At 43.3% G+C, this 21,449-nt stretch overlaps 1 protein-coding gene across 1 annotated transcript in view; it reads right to left on the reverse strand.

Moving 5' to 3' along the window:
• Window positions 1-20,052, reverse strand: part of ARHGAP23 (Rho GTPase activating protein 23) — a 109,415-nt gene extending 89,363 nt beyond the window's left edge. Inside the window, exon 1 of the mRNA XM_073683469.1 lies at window positions 19,653-20,052. Within this exon, the coding sequence (XP_073539570.1) occupies window positions 19,653-19,706 (54 nt within the window). The 5' untranslated portion in view covers window positions 19,707-20,052. The remainder of the gene's footprint in view (window positions 1-19,652) is intronic.
• Window positions 20,053-21,449: the final 1,397 nt, after the last annotated feature.

A 21,449-nucleotide genomic window follows, 5' to 3' on the forward strand; every position in this document is an offset into this window, starting at 1 on the left:
TCTGGGGATGAATCCCAGCGCGTAGGGTTCATAATGTCACTTTTGCGCAAAGAGCCTCAGGAGTGGGCCTTTTCTTTGCAACCTAGTGATACATGCTTCAGATCAGTGGATAGTTTTTTTTCTGCTTTGGGACTATTATATGATGATCCTGACCGTGTCGCATCAGCTGAGACTGAGTTGAGACGTTTAAAACAGGGATCAGGTAATGTGGAAAAATATTGTACTCATTTCCGTCGTTGGTCTACTCAAACAGGGTGGAACGATTCTGCTCTGAAAAGTCTATTTCTTGCTGGGCTCAGTGAAAGGGTTAAAGACCTGCTAATTGCTTATCCTACACCTGAAGATTTGCAACAGGCTATGCAATTAGCTATACGGGTGGATAGAAGACTGCGTGCAAGGGTTAATGAGAGAAAATCCTCTGCTATGTCAGTTTCTGGTTATGAGAATGTGTGTACTAACAGTGGTGAACCGATGGAGATTGGATCGGTGGCACCTCGCTCTCAAGAAAAAGACAGTCGATTTTCTGAAGGCTTGTGTTTCTATTGCGGAAAATCTGGTCATTTGATTAAAGGCTGTGAGCTTCGTATGAAGAAAGAAAAAAAAATGGTCAGTCACGCCCGTATTGCCTGTTTAAATTCCAAGGGTATATTTTTAGCTGCTTCCACGATTGCTCAGAAAAAATTAATGGAATTTCGGGTGTTTGTTGATTGCGGGTCTACTCTGAATGTAATTGATGGGGGATTCGTGGAAAGACTCAATTTAAAACCTGAACCTTTATCATCCCCCATTGCTGTGGTTTCTGTGGATGGTTCCCCTTTGAAGAATATTACTCTCAAGGTCTGTGAATTTCCTCTCACTATTAATGGTGTTCACCATGAGAAATTGGATTTGGTAGTGTTGAATAACTTGCCTTCTCCAGTAATATTGGGATTGCCCTGGTTAAAATTTCACAATCCTGTACTGGATTGGTCTACCAGTGAAATTAAATCCTGGAGCCATAAATGTTATGACAAGTGTTGTAACGGGCGTATTGCAGCTTTGGATAGGGGAGAATTGCCTGTTCCTATTCAGGATTTTTGGAGAGTTTTTTCTGAGAAGGAATCGCAGGTTTTGCCTCCCCATAGAGACTATGATTGTTCTATTGAATTTGTCCCTGGAGCGACTCTTCCTAAAAGTCGTTTATTTAACCTTACTATTCCTGAGAGGAAGGCTTTGGAGGAATACATACAGACAAGTTTGGCCGCCGGTCACATTAGGCCCTCTAAGTCTCCTGTGGCGGTTGGATTTTTTTTTGTAAAAAAAAAAAGGACGGCGGTTTACGTCCTTGTCTGGATTTTCGTGAGATTAACAAAATTACTGTACGCAATCCTTACCCACTGCCATTGATTCCTGATCTGTTTAACCAGTTAATGGGGGCCAAGTGGTTCTCTAAAATTGACCTTAAGGGGGCATACAATCTGTTGCGCATGAAGGAGGGTGACGAATGGAAGACTGCTTTTAACACTCCTGTGGGTCATTTTGAGAATCTGGTTATGCCTTTTGGTCTTACTAATGCTCCTGCATTTTTTCAGAATCTGATTAATGACATCCTTAGACCTTTGATCGGCAAAAATGTGGTTGTGTATTTGGATGACATTTTGATTTATTCGCCGGATCTGGAGTCTCATTGGCGGAGCGTGCGTGAGGTATTACAGTTATTAATGGACAATTCGCTTTTTGCTAAGCTGGAGAAATGTGAGTTCGCTGTACAGAGAATTCGTTTTTTGGGCTACATTATCTCCAGCAAAGGTTTTGAGATGGATCCGGTTAAGGTTCAGGCTGTGCAGGAATGGCCTAGGCCTATTGGTTTGAAATCGATACAGAGGTTTTTGGGTTTCGCCAATTACTACAGAAAATTCATAAAAAAATTTTCTAGTATTGTCAAACCTCTGACTGATCTCACCAGGAAAGGTGCTGATGCGGTTCAGTGGTCTTCTGAGGCCATTGAAGCCTTTGTGTATCTCAAGGAGAGGTTCACCTCTGCTCCCATCCTTATGCAGCCTGATGTGACTAAGCCGTTTTTGGTTGAGGTTGATGCTTCCTCTGTGGGGGTTGGCGCAGTATTGTCTCAGGATAACGGGGATGGATTACATCCCTGTGCCTTTTTTTCAAAAATTTTTTCGGAGACTGAACTGAATTACGATATTGGTAATCGGGAATTATTGGCTATTAAACTCGCATTTGAACACTGGCGCCACTTCTTGGAAGGTGCGGAATTTCCCGTTCAGGTTCTTACGGATCATAAAAATCTGATATATCTTGATGCTGCCAAGCGCCTGAATGCCCGTCAGGCTAGGTGGGCACTGTTTTTCTCGCGGTTTAATTTCTCCATTACTTACATCCCTGGTACTAAGAATGTTAAGGCGGATGCCTTGTCTCGCAGTTTTTCTCCCATAGTCGGTGCTGAGAAAGAGGAGAACATTTTACAAGAAGGTGTTGTGATAGCTGCTTTGGACTCCGTTTTGGAAAATGAGATTCTTAAAGCTCAGGAGAATGCCCCTTCTAACACTCCTCATGGGAGGTTGTTTGTGCCTGGGACCTTTAGGAGAGATTTGTTTGTTGAGTGTCACGAATCTCGGTTGGCAGGTCATCCCGGAATCTCTGAGACCAAGAGACTGGTGGGTCGCAGTTTTTGGTGGCCTGGATGGCAGAAGGAAGTCATTAAGTGGGTGCGTCAATGTACTATATGTGCTAGATCTAAGTCCTCACATACTCCTGCTGCGGGGTTGCTTTGTCCTTTGGAGGTTCCCAGTGCTCCTTGGACACATTTGGCTATGGACTTTATAACTGACCTTCCCCCCTCTGAGGGTTTTACTGTCATCTTGGTGGTCGTGGACCGTTTTAGCAAGATGTGTCACTTGGTTCCCTTTGTCAAACTGCCCTGCGCTAAAACTCTCGCTAAGGCCTTTGTCAAGGAAATTGTCAGACTTCATGGCGTTCCTACTGACATTGTTTCTGATAGGGGTCCTCAGTTCGTGGCTCGTTTTTGGCGTGCCTTTTGTGACAGGTTGGGAGTTCATTTATCGTTCTCGTCCGGATATCATCCTGAATCTAATGGCCAGACAGAAAGGAAAAACCAGGATGTTGAGCAGTTCTTGCGTTGTTTTGTGGCAGACAATCAAGAGGGGTGGTCTGAGTTTCTGCCACTTGCTGAATTTGCTCTGAACAATCATACATCTTCTTCTGCTGGTTGTTCGCCTTTTTTTTGTTGTTCTGGGAGACATCCGTCGTTTGGGTCGTTCTCCAAGTTGGGATCTGCCGTGCCTGAGGAGGAGAATTTTTCCGGTGATTTGGAGAGAGTTTGGACGGATGTGCGTGGTAATCTTCAGGAGGCCAACAGAAAATCTAAGGACTACTTTGATAGGAAACGACAGGAGGTTTTGTTCGCTGTTGGTGACATGGTTTGGTTGTCCTCTAGGAATCTGCGGTTGAGGATTCCTTCTAAGAAATTGGGTCCCAAGTTTGTAGGGCCCTTTAAGGTGCTTCAGGTTGTCAACCAATCTGCTGTTAGGTTGGAGGTTCCTACCTCCTGGAGAATTAATCCGGTATTTCATGTCTCTCTGTTGAAAAAAGCTGTTGTATTGGATTGTGACGCCTCTGCCTCTGTTCCTCCGGTGGTGGAGGACGGGGAATATGAAATTTCTCGCATCCTTAACTCTAGACTGTATAGAGGTAGTTTGCAGTATCTTGTGGCCTGGAAAGGTTTCGGACCCGAGGATAACTCTTGGGTGAGGTCGGATGATGTTTCCGCGTCCAGACTTATCACAGCGTTTCACAGGAGATTTCCTGATAAGCCTGGTCCTAGGGGATCCGGAGGATCCTCTTAGAAGGGGGGGTACTGTTAGAACCTTGCTCTTAGGTTTTTTTTCCTTTGCTGGTCACATGACCTTGTTGGCCTATTTAAGCCTGCTCCGCCCTTCTGGCTTTGCTGGACTTCATTGTATATCTACTTTCTAGCTAGCCTGTGCTCTGTGTCTTGCTCTGTTAGTTTGCTTGGTCTACTGACCTCTATGTTCTATATATTTTGTTTGTTCGTCTGTCTGCTACTATTTCTGTTAGGAGGTGTCCCATATTCCTCCCAGTCCTTAGTACTTGTAGGGATTCCTTCCCCACATCTATAGGTCTCCGTACAGACTAGCTTAGGACTTTAGCAGGTCTGATCGCAGGATCAGGTCCCCTGTTACATCGTAGGGATTAAGCTGAGTTCTATCGTAGGGACAGATCTCCTCTCTTTCCTTAGCTCTGGTAGCAGAACATAACACTAACAACAATGGTATGATTTTAAAAATTGCAGCTGCTTTTGAAATCGCTTGTCTTTTCTCCAGTATCCTCTAATGACTGGCAGACGCCTGTTTACACAAGCAGATTTAATGCCAATAAACCATCATTTTTAGGCCATCGTAAAAAGTCATCTACTTCCTTTCATACTTCAAAGTGTCCGATCTATCTTTAGTAGCAGTCGTACAAACCGTATTTTTTTTTTTACATACAAACGTGTGCTCAGTTCAGCTGAGAGTGCATGTGTTCTCAATGGGGAGAAGGGACATATGATCCGGGTCATTTCTTTGGTTTTGCTGTAGTTTCTTGTACTCTGTACAAACAGTGGTGTGGCTCCCCCTTTTTGAGCTAGGCATTTCATCTATACAGCTCCCCATGGGCAGGTGTCTAAACATTCAGTCCTTATATATATTGAGGTCAGCTGAGGTGGCTTTAATACTAGAGACAGAATAGGACCATCTCGATTGGATACACCTTGTCATGGTGGGATGACTTTTTACACTTTAATGTCCATAGTAGATCAGAAAGGCAGCACCTTTGCTTTCGTAATTTTGCTCAATAGAGCAGGACAAAGCACCTATCCCATACGAACCGGGTGCATTAACTTCTATACAAATATGCATGTCCATGTAAAATATCAAAAAAAGATAGAAGGCACTCACCGGTTCATGTAAAAACTTACTTTTTTATTGTTGCATTATAATCACAACAAGCTGGGGGGTACATGTGTAACACCTGTGCCGACGACGGCCGTTTCGCGCCTATGAGCGCTTGCACGCTGTTTACTTACTACAGGGTATATGCTCATTTTTGGGGGGGTTTTGTCTGTGAAATGGCCATAGTGGGAACATGCTTCTACGCATTATACTATTATATTATATACATACAATTTTTATGGTGTACTTTTTCATGCCCTTTGTGTATGGGACAATTTTTTCTCCTGCAATTGATTCAGTAGTCAAATTTTGAGATTTTTTTTCCCCCCAAGCAGAAATGCATGAAGAATTGACATGAAGCTTCTTTTTTCGTGCTTACAATAACAAGTGGAAACAATGGCACCATGTGCAATCTGGGTGTTTTCTCATTGCAATCACTAGGAGGTTTTATTTAAGAAAATAAATTATGTGGTTTTCAGAGCAAAAACAACTGTGATATCCATGGAAAAAAACTTCATAACCTAAAAAAAAAAAAAACAGCTACTGTTCGGGTGCTTACTTAGTCCCCATTCTTGAGAAACTGGGAAAAACTGCTTCACCAATTACCGGCCACACTGGTGATCCATCTCAGCCAGTGATCTACTGCCTATTTCCGTAGTGCTGAGTATGGGAACAAGATGTTCAGACCAGGAGGAACCAGGTAAGTGACAGAAAGGGACTTGCAGAGGACTGGTTAAGGCAAGTCTATATATATATATTTATATAGTGATATTAATTCCACAGTCCACAGTGGAGCTCAAGAGCTAAATTCCCTATCAGTTAGTCTTTTATTTTTTTTAGTTGGTTAGAGGCATTCAAACAATAATTTAGATTACCTGGACAACCCCTTTAACAACATGCCCAATTCTTTTTTCCTCTGACATGCAGAACGATCCTTGAGGCAACATTTAGGTGGTTGGCATCAGTGGATGACTTTAGACTAATTTGCATGTCCAAACAAATCTCCTGGATTCCTCCTCTTCCCCACACTTGCAGTGTCAGTTTGCATATGGAGAATACTGGCCCCAGCACTGTTGGGTATTGACAATCTTCTTCCTCTCAAAGTTCATGATGTAAACCAACTAAAAACACAACTGAACATAGGGCAGCCCAGCCAGGTACATTTATCCGAGAAATAAAATTTGTTGTACCAACGTGAACTGGCGTGCTGCCTCTCCTTTTATTGATGCCTATATTTTAAGTGGATTTTGTCAGTATAAAAAACCCTATTTCTTGGATAAGTGTACCTGGCTGTGCTGCTCTTTGTTCAGTTATGTTTCGAGGGAGTTCACATCATGAGCGGTGAGAGGATGAAGATCTTCACTACCTAAGAACGCCAGGACTGATCTTTTCCATCTGCATACTAGCACTGTAAGTGTGATTAAGAGGTGGAATCCAGGAACATTTTTAGATGTGCCTTAAAGATCCTGGACCTGGTAAAGTTTATTTGCCCCTTTGGATGTTGAAGGGATTAAGCAGCTTTCCTGAACTTCACCCTGTATTGATCTTTACAATTTTATATGTTAAGGTGTGCTTTACATTACTTTATATTATAATTTGTATGCTCACCTTCATCTCTTCACTATGGAAAATTTTACTTATAAGGAGTTTCCCTTCTGAGATATTTATAGCATACGCACAATATATCAATATATGCATGAGTTCTCCATTTCACCAGAGCGTAGACTGAACAGAAGTAGTCGCGCATGTGCCTGCCTATTTCTACTTGTTATTATTTAACGGCCTTCGGCTCGATCTCCAGCCATCGAGACTTTATGGATCAACACTGTGTAGGAAGATCGATCTTCTGCAAGCCTAGATAGGTCCACCAGGGTCTTCGCTGCCGTTATTTTGATAGTATCAAGCCATCGGGTTGCTGGTCTTCCTCTTCGCCTTGTGCCTTCTAATCTTTCGACTATGATGTCCTTCTCCAGAGGTTGCTCTCTTCATATAATGTGTCCAAAGTAGGCAAGTCGTAGCCTGGTGATCCCTGGTTCAACTGACATGTCTGGTTTGATTTGTTTATTTATTATTTATTTTACTCACTTATATAGCACCATTAATTCCAAGATTGATTCGTTTGCTCTTCTTGCCATCCATGATATTGATGATATCCTTCTAGAGCACCACATTTCAAAGTCATCGATTCTTCTTCGGTCTTGTTTCTTTATCGTCCAGGTTTCGCATCCATTGTTACTACAGAAAAGACCAGACTATGTACGAGCCGTGTCTTCGTTGCCAGTTCCTCGATTTGAAGACCTTGTCCAATTACTTCATTGTTGATTTACCCATAGCTATTCTCCTATCAACACCTACAACCTCAGGTCATAAAACAGCAAACATGCCAACATAAAACTAACCAACTGAACGGCACTGTACAGGGAGTTGAAAGTAAGCAACTAAGGAACGTACTTTGTGGTTCCCCTTATCAGCGTTTTCAGCATTTTTAGCAATGAGAATGTACAAGTGTTAGCTTATACCAACTTTGAAGATTCATTAGAAGCAGACTGTCCTTACAGCGAAGGAATTTGGACCTGGAAAAAAAGCGGACACATCTGGCACAACTGTGTCCACGAATACAAATTTCACATATATTGGAGCCAGACCTAGCGAAATGCTCTGTTTTGAAGCGGTCAATATAGATGAGGGCGTGTAGTCAGGAAAACAAGTAATCACATCCAGAAATCGATAGAGCTGAGGACATAGGGTAAGTGTTTCACTGCCACCCATAGTTGGGCATATGGATGTGACAGAGAGGTCTCTGAGCATGGCCATAGCCGTCCCACAAAAATCTGTCAAAAAGATAATCTGTTGTGTTGGAAATTTTCGCTGTTTGGTAGGTACTGTCATTGAAAAGTCTTTGTGCCGAAAGACAGATCTGTAACCCATCAATAGAAAACTAAACCCCAGATGACAACTTTCACAGACCCACTATGAAAGAGAAATTAGACAGAAAATAGCCGAAAGAAAATCCCTAATGTTCTAAAACCCTCTAAAATACCTAAAATAGCAAAAAGAGCAGGTACTTTCCCTCCCAGGGTCCAGAGCCTGCTCCACAACACTCCTCGGGTCTTAGTGCTTTGGCTGCAGTGGTGACATCATGTTGAAAGCGCAAAGCTTCACTTTAGCCAATCACGGAGCTCAGCAGCTCTGCCGAGGCAGAAGGGACAAGCGGCGGTGGGGAACTGGTGCTGGACACAGGGAGGGCGAGTACCTGCTCAGTTATTTTACAGTGTTTGGGGTACACTTTACTGAAAGTGGAAAACCCCTTGACTTGTGCCTTTACACAGAGAATATGCAAAATAGTTATAAAAAGAAATCTGTAAGTTCAACCATAACGAACAATAGTCTGTTTTCTTGGTGAAAAGTTTGTTTCTATGGACAAACATTCAATACTGGGGTCAGGTGTGTTATATTGCTCTCTCGATAATAAGCACCATCCGCATCGTTAGCTGAACAAAATCTAACATGGTCAAAGCGGGCTGAGATATTTTTTTCCTCTGGAAAAAAAAAACGGTTTGTGGGCCAATTTTTTGTCTAATGTGTATAGGGGCCGTAAGCAAGAGGTTGTAGACTAATGAGCCATTTCAAAAACTGCAGATCACTACACAACATGCAGAATAGATAAGGCCTCAGCACTACTTGTGCATTAGATTGTTCATAGACATTTACATAATCAGCGGATGAGGGTTGTTGTGTCAGGTCAGGAAAGGAAGATAACAGTCCACTTCTCTCCAGGAGGCAGAAATCGCCATATAATGTAGTAGAAGTACAAATGCTAAGGAGAAACTCCTACATCAACGTCTTTGTGGGAAAATGAAAACAGCAGCTAAATAATATTACACCACCCCTCACTCTTCTCCCAATCGTCCCTTCTTCCCTTTCTTTTTTATAGCATCATCTTTCTCACTGTTCATTATGGGCTATTTTATTCTACGTCGTCGAAGAAGCATACAATGACATGTCGTTCTCATTATAATTCGATGTAAAACTATGTACAACTGACGCTACTGTTCAACTCTTGCTTTGTGATTACATGATACAAAATCAGTAAAAAAGAAATCTGTTAATGGAAAAAAGATGACCTGGCCTCCACAGTCACCAGACCTGAACCCAATCGAGATGGTTTGGGGTGAGCTGGACCGCAGAGTGAAGGCAATAGGGCCAACAAGTGCTAAGCATCTCTGGGAACTCCTTCAAGATTGTTGGAAGACCATTTCCGGTGACTACCTCTTGAAGCTCATCAAGAGAATGCCCAGAGTGTGCAAAGCAGTCATCAAAGCAAAAGGTGGCTACTTTGAAGAACCTAGAATATAAGACATATTTTCAGTTGTTTCACACTTTTTTGTTAAGTATATAATTCCACATGTGTTAATTCATAGTTTTGATGCCTTCAGTGTGAATGTACAATTTTCATAGTCATGAAAATACAGAAAAATCTTTAAATGAGAAGGTGTGTCCAAACTTTTGGTCTGTACTCTAGTCATGCAAATCCACTGGGTCCTAAAGGGCTAGAAAGACCCTAAAACAGACGACCAAAATGTCCTAAAAGATCTAGCCTGGTATTTGGCACATCCTTCAGCATGCTGTACATAGACTGGATGCCAGCGCCAATTATCAAGCCTGTATACAGAGACTCGGGAGAAGCTTTGGGGGGAGATCTTCTTCTTACATTTCTATGGCAGATCCAATTATTCCATCACTTTCCTGTTGGAGGAAAACATTGAGCCCAATATATTATACATGCTCAAAATAACCAGGCCATAGTGAAGAGGGCCAATCCTGTCCAGGAGCAAGAACTCTGGGGGTCATGTGTGGGGGAGAAGGTCTTTTTCCATTTTCAGATGGTAGTCTGTATATTTAGCCTACGGTAATAGTGATTAATTCAGAGATCAGTAACGTTAGTTTGCAGAGCCAAGTAAGGAAAGAGGAGTGACAACCACTATGGACATTTTGCTGGCTCAGTGGAGCAGTTGTCACCCAGCCAGCCCAAGACCATGCTGAAGCTGGAAAACTTCTGGCAGGAACGCTATATTACAGCAATCTATGACCCATGTAGTCAAATTCATAAAACCACATTCAATTTTAAAAAAAGCCCTAAAGTCAAATGTTAACAGGCATTTTCTAGTTGCTGGGGATACTTCTGGCTTGCCACAGGGCGCACGAGTGTCATCAGATGGTATGAAGCCGCAGAACAATATACAATGGCACAGGGCTGTATACTGCACGGCCCCCGCTCAGTAAGGACATGTCTGAGAGCCATGGAGTGCAGATGACATTCCTCCTCGGCATACTTGCATGTATATACATGTACACATGCCTGGCGCTGGCTGCCACATGGGGATTAGCCTGGGTTTATAAATATTATCAGGAAGAAGTCACTAGAACAACAGAAACTCGCAGCTTTTCATATCAATTCCAATTCTATGTAACCAATTGTGAAATGGAAAGTCAAGCAAATAACCTCCAGTATATACAGATCTGCAAGCACTAACACCCCCACTAATAAGCTCACAGCCATGTACTGTCCCCATTTCATATCCTACATACAGATTCCAAAAGGAGAGAAATATTTAGGCCCTAAATTATCATGCAATTCGAAAAATACCAAGACTACAAAATATAAGGCTGAAGTGACGGGAATAGTAACAAGAAACATGTATGATACAGGCTTTAGCAAAGTTCATACTGGAGTTCATGGCTTTTGCCCCATCATTCTTACTGTGAAAACTATGGGAACTGTAACAGAAGCCTGCTAGACCGCATTATAAGTTACCATACAACATATCCGACATAGGGTCAAGACTTACACAAAGCTACAATGCTAATGTGAACACTATCCTATACTGTCCTCAGCTGTTACCGTAACTCCCGTAGACTTCAACACAAGGCCACCTCCACTTCAACTCCTTCTAGCCCTATATGTGGCCACCACTGGACACCGTCGTTTGCCGGACAGGGGATTCATATTCTGTGGTTACATCATAAATGTATGAAGTAGTAATGCCCGTCTAATGCTTCCTACAGATATAGCAATCCATAAAGTGGAACTACACTTTCACAAAACTTTTGACATGTTATAGAGATGGTGGGGGTCCAGGTGCTGAGACCCTCACCAATAACTAAACCAAAAGCCCGAGGCAAGTGCGGCTCTCCTCTAAGACTGAAGATGGACTCCTAAGAAAGTCAGTACACCAGCTTTCAGTCTTCAACGAAAGCAGATTCGTTTTAGCGATTGGCGAGTGCCTCAGCACCCGGAAACCCACCGATCAAAACTTCGGTCATGTCTCTACCACATGTTAAAAGTTTTGTGAAAGTGCAGTTACATTTTAAAGGAAACCTGTCACCTGGTTCAGGTTGTCCAAACCACAGGCAGCATGAATGATACCCTTGAGGCACGACTACGAATTGGCCACCTAATCTGAAAGCAGTATAATGTACAGACAGAGACCCTGATTCCAGCGATCTGTGCACAGAAAGCTGCCAATCAGTGATGTGGGCGGGGTTATACAGAGCTCAGCATTCAGAGCACTGCTAGATCTGCAGCAGAGAAAGCAGGGATTTACAAAACTGCAACAAGCAGCCCAGTAAGTGACACATCACTGGAAGTGGGGTCTTGTCCCTACATTATGCTGCTCTCAGATTAGGTGGCAAAAATGATGGTGACAAAAAGGTAAAAATGTTTATATTACAAAAAAAATGGATCCAACTGATCACACAAGAAAAAGTGTGATCAGTACAAGGACCAAAATAAAAAAAGATATAGAAATTAAAATATTAAATATATTATTATTGTATGCAAATTGCTTCTTCAGAGAAAAAGAAGGCTTGAACTCTATAGCGCCTCCTATTGGAAGCAGCAGTCCTACAAGTCACAATCAACCCTTTAATTATTATTGTAAAAATCATGTATTAACTACATAGCTTGCTGCATATTAGGAATGATGATGATGACGCCCCCGATGGCACCAATTTGGTATTATTTGTGTGAATTTTTCTCCTTTCCAACCTCTCAGCTGTCTACCTGCACGTAGATGTCAAATTCACACTCGCTGAAAGAATTGTAACCTTCCCCCACTCCAGGAACGTCTCACACCCAATAAACACTGGCTTTCAGAGGGGGCATGTCATTTTTGAGACACACATGTCATTTTTGAAAAGGACTCCACAAAAATGCAAGTTTGACACTATAACCCTTAGAAAGCCGGCTGGGGCACATTCTTCACACAGCGCCGTACAGTATTGGACACGAACAGACAGACTACTGGAATAAGGTTACTATATGGGTGCATTCTCATCAGCTCATTATTCTAAAATAAGTTAGAGGCTCGCCATAAACACCTGACATTATTTCATTAGTACTTGTCCTGATTAATTGGACTTTTCCAAAACTAATACGCAGAAAGCTTCAAATTACAGAACAGAAAACTTTTCAACTGAACGTCTGACCATATAATAGGAGCCCAGGCCGGTCCACCAGGGCAAGAGTAGCCCTGATCCCTGGATGGGGTCCTGAGCTGGGTACCCCACTTTACACACCATTCATGTTCTCTAATAAGATATAAAAATATTATTGTCTTACTAACAAAGCAAATATAGATTGGATTTTATTTTTATAGCTTTCTCTCCCAGAAATCTATTTCCATTTTTATAAAAAAAAAAAAAAAAAAACATCAAATCAGAACTATGCTGCCAACGTGGCCAGTAAGGGTGTGATACAGAAGAGTAGATTCATGGATACCATAGCTCAGAAGCATTCACAAGCAGATGAATGATGGCGGAAAGGCTCTGTACCCAACTATACCAAAAGTAACCACCACCAACCCGACCCATCTCCCGTGACCTCATCAAAATCTAATTAATATATGGAAATCTGTTCCAGGACCGAAGTATCTGAAGTTATTTCTAATAAATAATATATGTAATAACACACACAAGCTGCAGAAATGCCCTGCAAAATGTATTAGGGAATAGAAAGATGGACACAGATGCAGCAGAGCTAAGCAAGTAGTGTAGCTCCACATGATCAGAGAAGTGGAGATGAAATTTGGGAAGCAGCCCATCAAGGATCAAAGTTAAATCAGGGAGAAGTTGAGGGTCTGAAGTAGGGGGTCCCATCTGTGATATCTACATCACCTCATCAGTCATCACATGACAATAGCAGACCCCAATTTCAGGGTCCAAGGGTCTATTAGAAGCCACAGTGTTAAAGAAAGGTTTTGCCATTCTTCCCAGCTCTCTAAGGATTGATTTGTCAGCCCTGTCTAGTATTAAGAGACATGATAATTCAGTGCCACACTGGCGCTGCCAGTTATAGAGTGCATTACATGGGGATGTTAGAACATGGGTATATGTCCACACAAGCAGAATGTACTCTCAGCAGAGGGCAGACAACACCACATCATGAAGCTCTGCCACATACACAATATTGTAATCTTTGAGAGATCGGTACAAGCATTCATCGCCAAATGGTACTAGATTTTAGGGTTTGTGCACAGTGGAGTTGTTTGACTCGTTCTCCCCACATTAAGTTATCTGTGCCCATAACATGAGCCCAAAGCAATTATAACACTTGTCACATTGGCCCATTGTTTCATCTCAGACTCCTCACTGACAAAACTCAGGCTTGTTGCTAATAGTAACCATATGTTCAATTATTACAATGCACTTCAGGTTTAACTGATACAGTAAGACTCTCCGGATTCTCCAGCTACCTCCTGTGAGGTGACGTCCAACTCTTATGAATATCTTCTTACGGTTGGGGGTCCCGTAACAGGAAAGGGTGGCAGTACATCATAGATATTAGATCCTGACCCCCTCACACATATACGCTCGGCTTGGCTGTGTTCTCAACAGGAAGGGGGGGGAGGATAAGCCAATTCTTCTGAGAACCAAATGATTGGACATGTTTAAATCCTACATGCCCGATCCATATTTCCATCTAATACACCAATGAGCAGTGTAGCATGGAAAAAATGCACGAGTTCACGTACACAAGTGTATTATGGTAGTACAAAGAGGTAATACGGCCACCATAGACGTTTATAGGGCAAGGCAACTGTTTCTCTATATACCTCCGGTTTCTCATGGAGACGTACAAAAAAAGAAAAAAAAACTTTTCATGTTTGATCAGAAGCATATTTTGGAAGTATTCTCTGACAGAAGCATCTGCTTGATTAGTAAGTATAAGAATATAAAGGTAGAACGTATGTGCCTTGTCAGGGGTGAATATAGCTTTTTCCCATAAAATTGATAAAGTCACCAGCATGATCCCCGGTGACAGTAACTCAGGCTGTTCCGACATGGCATTAGAATAAGTGAGAACTGGAGCCACGTATTCATGTTTTTTTATCGCATTTATGTGCGATATTGCAGCTCGTTGCACTAAAAATCTGCCAAAATATCAGCTAAGTCTGAACATGAAACAATCGAAATAAGTGACTCGAGCTGCTGTAGAACCACAACTCAGAGCTCTCATCAACAGACAATTGCTCTGGAGGAATCCCCAAAGACTACATGTGCTGGGGCAGATCACGTCTTCAACAAGTGCAGCTCTGGCTCATCCAGTAAAATCTTTACAACGACACCTGTCACGTCTTCATCTTTATCTGGTGGAGGTGACATGCCTGCTCTAAAACGTCTGGACAATTAGCAGCATCCATCCGTTTACCCTGAAAATACGTGAATGGAATTACCCCTACTGTAAAATAGTGCCACCCACAGGCCACATTATCATGAAGTATTGCAGAATGCTCAGAAAACATTCCAAGACCAGCGACCTTTGAATAAAATCCAGACGCAGCACATGGGACTTACAAAGCCTATATTGTAGGAAGAAAAATAATTGTTCTCATTAATACCCTATTCAGTGGGACTGACATATATCTTGTGCAAATTGCACATTGTCATGCTGCATCATAATGCTCCTGGCTGGTGATTATGTGAGATACCATTGTAAGACAGGGCAGGGAACGGCAGTGTGCAGGAAGTCGATCTGCACTGGGCCCCAATGGTCTGGCAGAAATCAGGCCACATTATTGTAACCACTTGGGGGAGGGCGGTGCACACTACTACTCCACTTATGCCGTACTACAACCGCCTATACCTGGAAAGGAGGGAGCTGTTACCATGGCAACCACAGACTGTGCAAGCAAATGATGACATCTTTAATGCAAACCACAAAAATGCACAAGAAACCATAGGAATGATAGAGGCCGGGAACATGCATGTTACAGCAAGCAGATCAAAACGTGATCTTTATATGTCAGCGTTCCTGCCACTACAGGGAAGTGGAACAGGCCTTCTCATCGCTCACTATGAATGGAGTCATTTACTCACAGACACATCCTGGGAAATACTAATCCAATGTAAGAAAAAAATATATATATATTATATATAAAATCACATGCCGAGTTAAGTAAGATTGGCAGAAAATTCATTGTGTATTGGATTTATGTCTGTTGAGTTTCATCCTGTCCAATCCAATTTAGATAAGTGGTGCCAGATGTATCTGGCAGCTGCTGATCCCCCGCCTCTATGTAAATTACATACCAAACAGATGTTTACGTGGGAGTCTGGGAAGACAGGATTCGACCAAACAACCCTGTCTGTGAACAAGTAATGACATTAGAAAGATGGCCAGAGTCCTCTGCCGTACTGGTCACTGAATAATAACATTTGTAAAAGAGTTCCTCTAATGACCAATAAATCTAGACCTGTGGCTAGCATAACTGGGGGCCATAGTGGTTCATTATTCCAGCTTTAAAAGCGTGTACTGTAATGATGGTGTGAACAGGACACAAGTCTACAGCAGAGCACAATAAATGCTACACTAGTATTCCCACCCACTGTAAAGAAAGTGCCCACCTGTGGGTACAGCAAATAAAGGGCATGAGGACTGGTATTTTAATGAAGAGAATGTAGTGAGTACATTTGCCACCCCCGCCCACAGAGGGGCTTGATGACCGGGCAAACGATTTCCTGTCCTCCACGCAGATTAAAAGGGTGTTCCATGTTACTCTGCTGATGCCAGTAATTGGCCGCTGCGTTTCAAGTAAAGTATATGGTATGTTATAACTGTAGACTGGCAAGGAGGACTGGGGGTGTGATGATGGAATGGCCTTCATTGCTATATATGAGGCTGATGGGTTTGGTCATGAGTCTTGCGGTCGCCGGACCATAAATGTCAATCATGTGTAACCGGCCTTAGTGGCTAAGGGCAACTTTCTAAATAATGTAAAGAGAAACAAGTTTTAACAAGGCTGTCTTGGATTTCTAATAGGCATCTCCAGGACTGATGGTCTGGGGAGCTCTTTGCGTACTCCCTAGCAGTGATGCCTTGTTGTACATGCACGTAACCGCTGCAGCCAATCACTAGTCTCAGAGGTGACGTCTTACATGGCAGCACGGTGGCTCAATGGTTAGCACTTTGCAGCGCTGGGATGCTGAATTCTAATCCCACTATTGACAACATCTGCAAGGAGTTTGTAAGTTCTCCCCGTGTTTGCGTGGGTTTCCTCCGGGTACTCCGGTTTCCTCCCACAAATCAAAGACATACTGATAGGGAATGTAGATTGTGAGCCCCAATGGGTACAGTGTCTATAATATCTGTAAAGTGCTGTGGAATTAATGGCGCTATATAAAAAGGTAAGAATAAATGTACAGTACACATCCACTGATTCATACAGGTGACGTCATCGCTACAGGGAAGAAAAACAAAACTGACGGGACATGGGGCGCATTAGTTCTGGAACTGAGGAAGTTGAAACTGTAAGTACTGCATTTTATCAGTTTTCCAGCTGTTATCCAAAAATTATTTTAAATTCCGGATATCCTCTTTAATGTCCCTTAGCCTATCAAAAATCAGTCATTTCTTTCTGACTGTGCAGACTTGTTCATATTTCAACAAGTCTGTGCAGCTGGAGGGGGCAAATATGTCGTCTTCTGATGGGCTGAGATGTCTATGGGACATCCGTTCACATAGAATGTGCAATACTTTTAGACTGGGGTGGGATATGTCCATGTGTACACACACACGACTCCTTTATATAGAAAACTTGCTAACCCCATACAGAGGTCATAGAAGGCTAATACATATATTATATCCATCCATAAAGAAATCTAAAGCAACCACCCGTCCGTTATGTGGTATCTCCATATGTAATAAATAGGTCCTGATCTGTGAACCAACTCTTCAATGCAGATTCTGTCTTGTTAGAAGGGGAAAAACAGCATCGCCATCATATCCAATAGACCCAGTTAAAAGTCAATAAATGGGGTCTTCCGGGCACCACTGGTGTAAAAACGTGCGACATCCATGGGATCAACAAGGCTCGGATCACAATGGCGATAATCGTTCTGTTATTATATTCTGCTATCGATTTCACAAACTGCCGCTGGTATTGTTACCACTGAAGTCAATGGAGAAGTGGATTGTAAAGGAAGGCATCCATTGCTGTCTGTAAGGATCGGTTAAATACAGACGCGGGATGATAAGACAAACCCAGCGGCCATAATGTGTATACAGCTAGATGAGTGAGTAGGGAGAGCGGTACCTAATGTATATGCCTGCTGTAAGTCCATTCTGCCCTCTATATACTGTATATAGATGAGTACGGAGAGTGGTACCCAATGTACACTGCTCAAAAAAATAAAGGGAACACTCAAATAACACATCCTAGATCTGAATTAATGAAATATTCTCATTGAATACTTTGTTCTGTACAAAGTTGAATGTGCTGACAACAAAATCACACAAAAATCATCAATGGAAATCAAATTTATTAACCAATGGAGGCCTGGATTTGGAGTCACCCCCAAAATTAAAGTGGAAAAACACACTACAGGTTGATCCAACTTTGATGTAATGTCCTTAAAACAAGTCAAAATGAGGCTCAGTATTGTGTGTGGCCTCCACGTGCCTGTATGACCTCCCTACAACGCCTGGGCAAGCTCCTGATGAGGTTGCGGATGGTCTCCTGTGGGATCTCCTCCCAGACCTGGACTAAAGCATCCGCCAACTCCTGGACAGTCTGTGGTGCAACGTGTTGGGAGATGTGCTCAATCGGATTCAGGTCTGGGGAACGGACGGGCCAGTCCATAGCTTCAATGCCTTCATCTTGCAGGAACTGCTGACACACTCCAGCCACATGAGGTCTGGCATTATCCTGCATTAGGAGGAACCCAGGGCCAACTGCACCACCATATGGTCTCACAAGGGGTCTGAGGATCTCTTCTCAGTACCTAATGGCAGTCAGGCTACCTCTGGTGAGAACATGGAGGGCTGTGCAACCCTTCAAAGAAATGCCACCCCACACCATTACTGACCCACTGCCAAAACGGTCATGCTGAAGGATGTTACAGGCAGCAGATCGCTCTCCACGGCGTCTCCAGACTCTGTCACGCCTGTCACATGTGCTCAGTGTGAACCTGCTTTCATCTGTGAAGAGCACAGGGCGCCAGTGGAGACTTTGCCAATCCTGGTGTTCTGTGGCAAATGCCAAGTATTCTGCACGGTGTTGAGCTGTGAGCACAACCCCCATCTGTGGACGTCAGGCCCTCATACCACCCTCATGGAGTCGGTTTCTAACCGTTTGTGCAGACACATGCACATTTGTGGCCGGCTGGAGGTCATTTTGCAGGGCTCTGGCAGTGCTCCTCCTGTTCCTCCTTGCACAAAGGCGGAGGTAGCGGTCCTGCTGCTGGGTTGTTGCCCTAGTACGGCCCCCTCCACATCTCCTGGTGTACTGGCCTGTCTCCTGGTAGCACCTCCAGCCTCTGGCCACTACGCTGACAGACACAGCAAACCTTCTTGCCACAGCTCGCACTGATGTGCCATCCTGGATGAGCTGCACTACCTGAGCAACTTCTGTGGGTTGTAGAGTCCGTCTCATACTACCACGAGTGTGAAAGCACAACCAACATTCAAGTGACCAAAACATCAGGCAGAAAGCATTGGTTCTGAGATGTGGTCTGTGTTCCCCACCTGCAGAACCACTCCTTTATTGAGTGGGTCTTGATAATTGCCAATAATTTCCATCTATTGTCTATTCCATTTGCACAACAGCATGTGAAATTGATTGTCAATCAGTGTTGCTTCCTAAGTGGACAGTTTGATTTCACAGAAGTCTGATTTACTTGGCGTTATACTCTGTTGTTTAAGTGTTCCCTTTATTTTTTTGAGCAGTGTATACGCCTCCTGTAAGTCCATGCTGCCCTCTATATACTGTATATGGATGAGTACGGAGTTGCGGTACCCAATGTATATGCCTCCTGTAAGTCCATACTGCCCTCTATATACTGTATATGGATGAGTACGGAGTTGCGGTACCCAATGTAAATGCCTCCTGTAAGTCCATACTGCCCTCTATATACTGTAGATGAGTACGGAGTTGCGGTACCCAATGTAAATGCCTCCTGTAAGTCCATACTGCCCTCTATATACAGGGCAACGAGGGGATACGGGGGATAACACAGCTGGACATATATATATATATACACATACATACACACAGTTCCAGCAGAGCAGGCCCCTCACAGCACAGGCTCCATGTACTTGTGGGATCTGCTGCCACCCAAACCCCACCCAGCCCCTGCCGGTCCAGGAGCAGAGCAGGGTCCTCGGTGCCAGGCGTCTCTTACCTGAGCGGCGGGGGAAGACGGGGATCCCACCAGGCAGAAAGCCACGCCATTCATTTAGGTGGAGGGGCCGGGAATCCCTGGCAATGGCCGGAGCCTTCCTCCTGTGTCTCTCTCCGGCTCGCACTGTGTATAAGTCTCTCCCTCCTCACAGGATGACAGAGGAGCTCCCCTCCCCCTCCTCCTGCTGCTGGAGGCGAGGGGGAGATACAGGGCAGAGCCGCTGCCGGGAGGGGGGCGACGAGCTGTCACACTGGGGGCACTGACGGAGAGGACATAGGGAAGAGGAAGGAGACGGAGAGATACACTACAAGAATGGCTGCTGATAACCAGACCCGACCGGGAGACAAGGCGGCGCAGAGCGATACACGGACGTGTGCACACACCGACATACACACAGATGAGCAGCGACAGGCACCAACAACCAATAAGAATCCAGCTTCTATTTTCTAACCTGCGCTGGAAAACTAACAAGCAGCAATCTGATTGGTTGCTATATGCAGTACCCCAGTGATGGAAAAAAAAGTTGAGTTGTTGTTTGTAGTAACCAATAAGAATCCTGCTTCTATTTTCTAACTTGCTCTAAAAAAAGAAAAGCTGCAATCTGATTGGTTACTATGCAGTACGCCAGTGGAGGAAAATAAAAGTAGCAGTTGCTCATAGCAACGAATAAGACTGCAGCTTTTATTTTCTAAATAAAAAGTAAAAAAAGCACAACTGTTTGGTTCAGCTCTACACTCCAGTGTTAAGGGGGAAGGCCTCAGGAAACTTCCAGGGTAGGCAGGCTGTGGTCTGCTTCTACAGCAGGTCCATATAGGATGTTCTCCAGCACCAACAGAAAGGTGGTCAGAACGTAGCTATTAATAACACGGGATTAAAAAACAAGCGCAATGTGCACACAGTTAAAAACAATCCATTTTGCTTACATGTTTTGGGTAAAAATATTGGACCCCATTCAGACTTCAGTTTTTCTCACATACGAGGAAAACAGACAAATTATTTGGATCAGAATGTGGTCCGAGTCGTGTCACTCGTTTTCCTCGTACATGGAAAAGTTGAAAAAAAAAAACGTTTCTCCACCTTTTCCTTTCTGACATTCCATCAAAATTGGACTGCACTCAGATATCATCCAAGTGCAGTCCGATTTTTTCCATTGACTTGCATTGACGATTTCGATCCAGCCCTCAGAACAAAGTCGGACATGTCTCTGTGATCTTCCGTCAGCCAAAAAATTACAGACATGTGAATGGCCCCATAAACTTACACAGGTAAGAGTGCTATATATGAAAAACACTAATAGCACTCGTACACGGAAATCAGTCATGTGAATGAGTCCTTAGGGTTAGGGCTCATTCAGACGTGATTTTCACCTACATGATTTTTCATAGCCCGGATTGTCTGCAGAAAATTGCCGAAACACGTCCAATTCTGATCCGAGGGTCAGATCAAAATAGGCAATGCAAATCTATGGGTCCTTGAAAATATTGGACTGCACTCGGATGACCGACATTTTCACAGACTGACAGAATGGAGAAGGTGGAGAAACTTTTTTTTTTCTCCACATATGAGAAAAACTGATGGGAGAAAATTCAACAGAAAGGAATTAGCACTCCCAGGAGAGATATAAAAACAGGATTTTCTTTTTTGATATATTCGTTAAAAAATGACATGTGCAGTTCCATGTTAACCCCCGAATGCGTTTCCAGCGTATCCCTTAGTCCTTAGCTCTCTATGACTGAGTATGCGAGTCGCTGGAAACGCGTCAGAGGTTAACATGGAACTGCACATGACATTTTTTAA

Source organism: Phyllobates terribilis, unplaced genomic scaffold (genome assembly GCF_046119375.1).
Source record: "Phyllobates terribilis strain yellow unplaced genomic scaffold, ASM4611937v1 Scaffold_5__5_contigs__length_657084704, whole genome shotgun sequence".
In the NCBI taxonomy this organism is placed as follows: Eukaryota; Metazoa; Chordata; class Amphibia; order Anura; family Dendrobatidae; genus Phyllobates; species Phyllobates terribilis.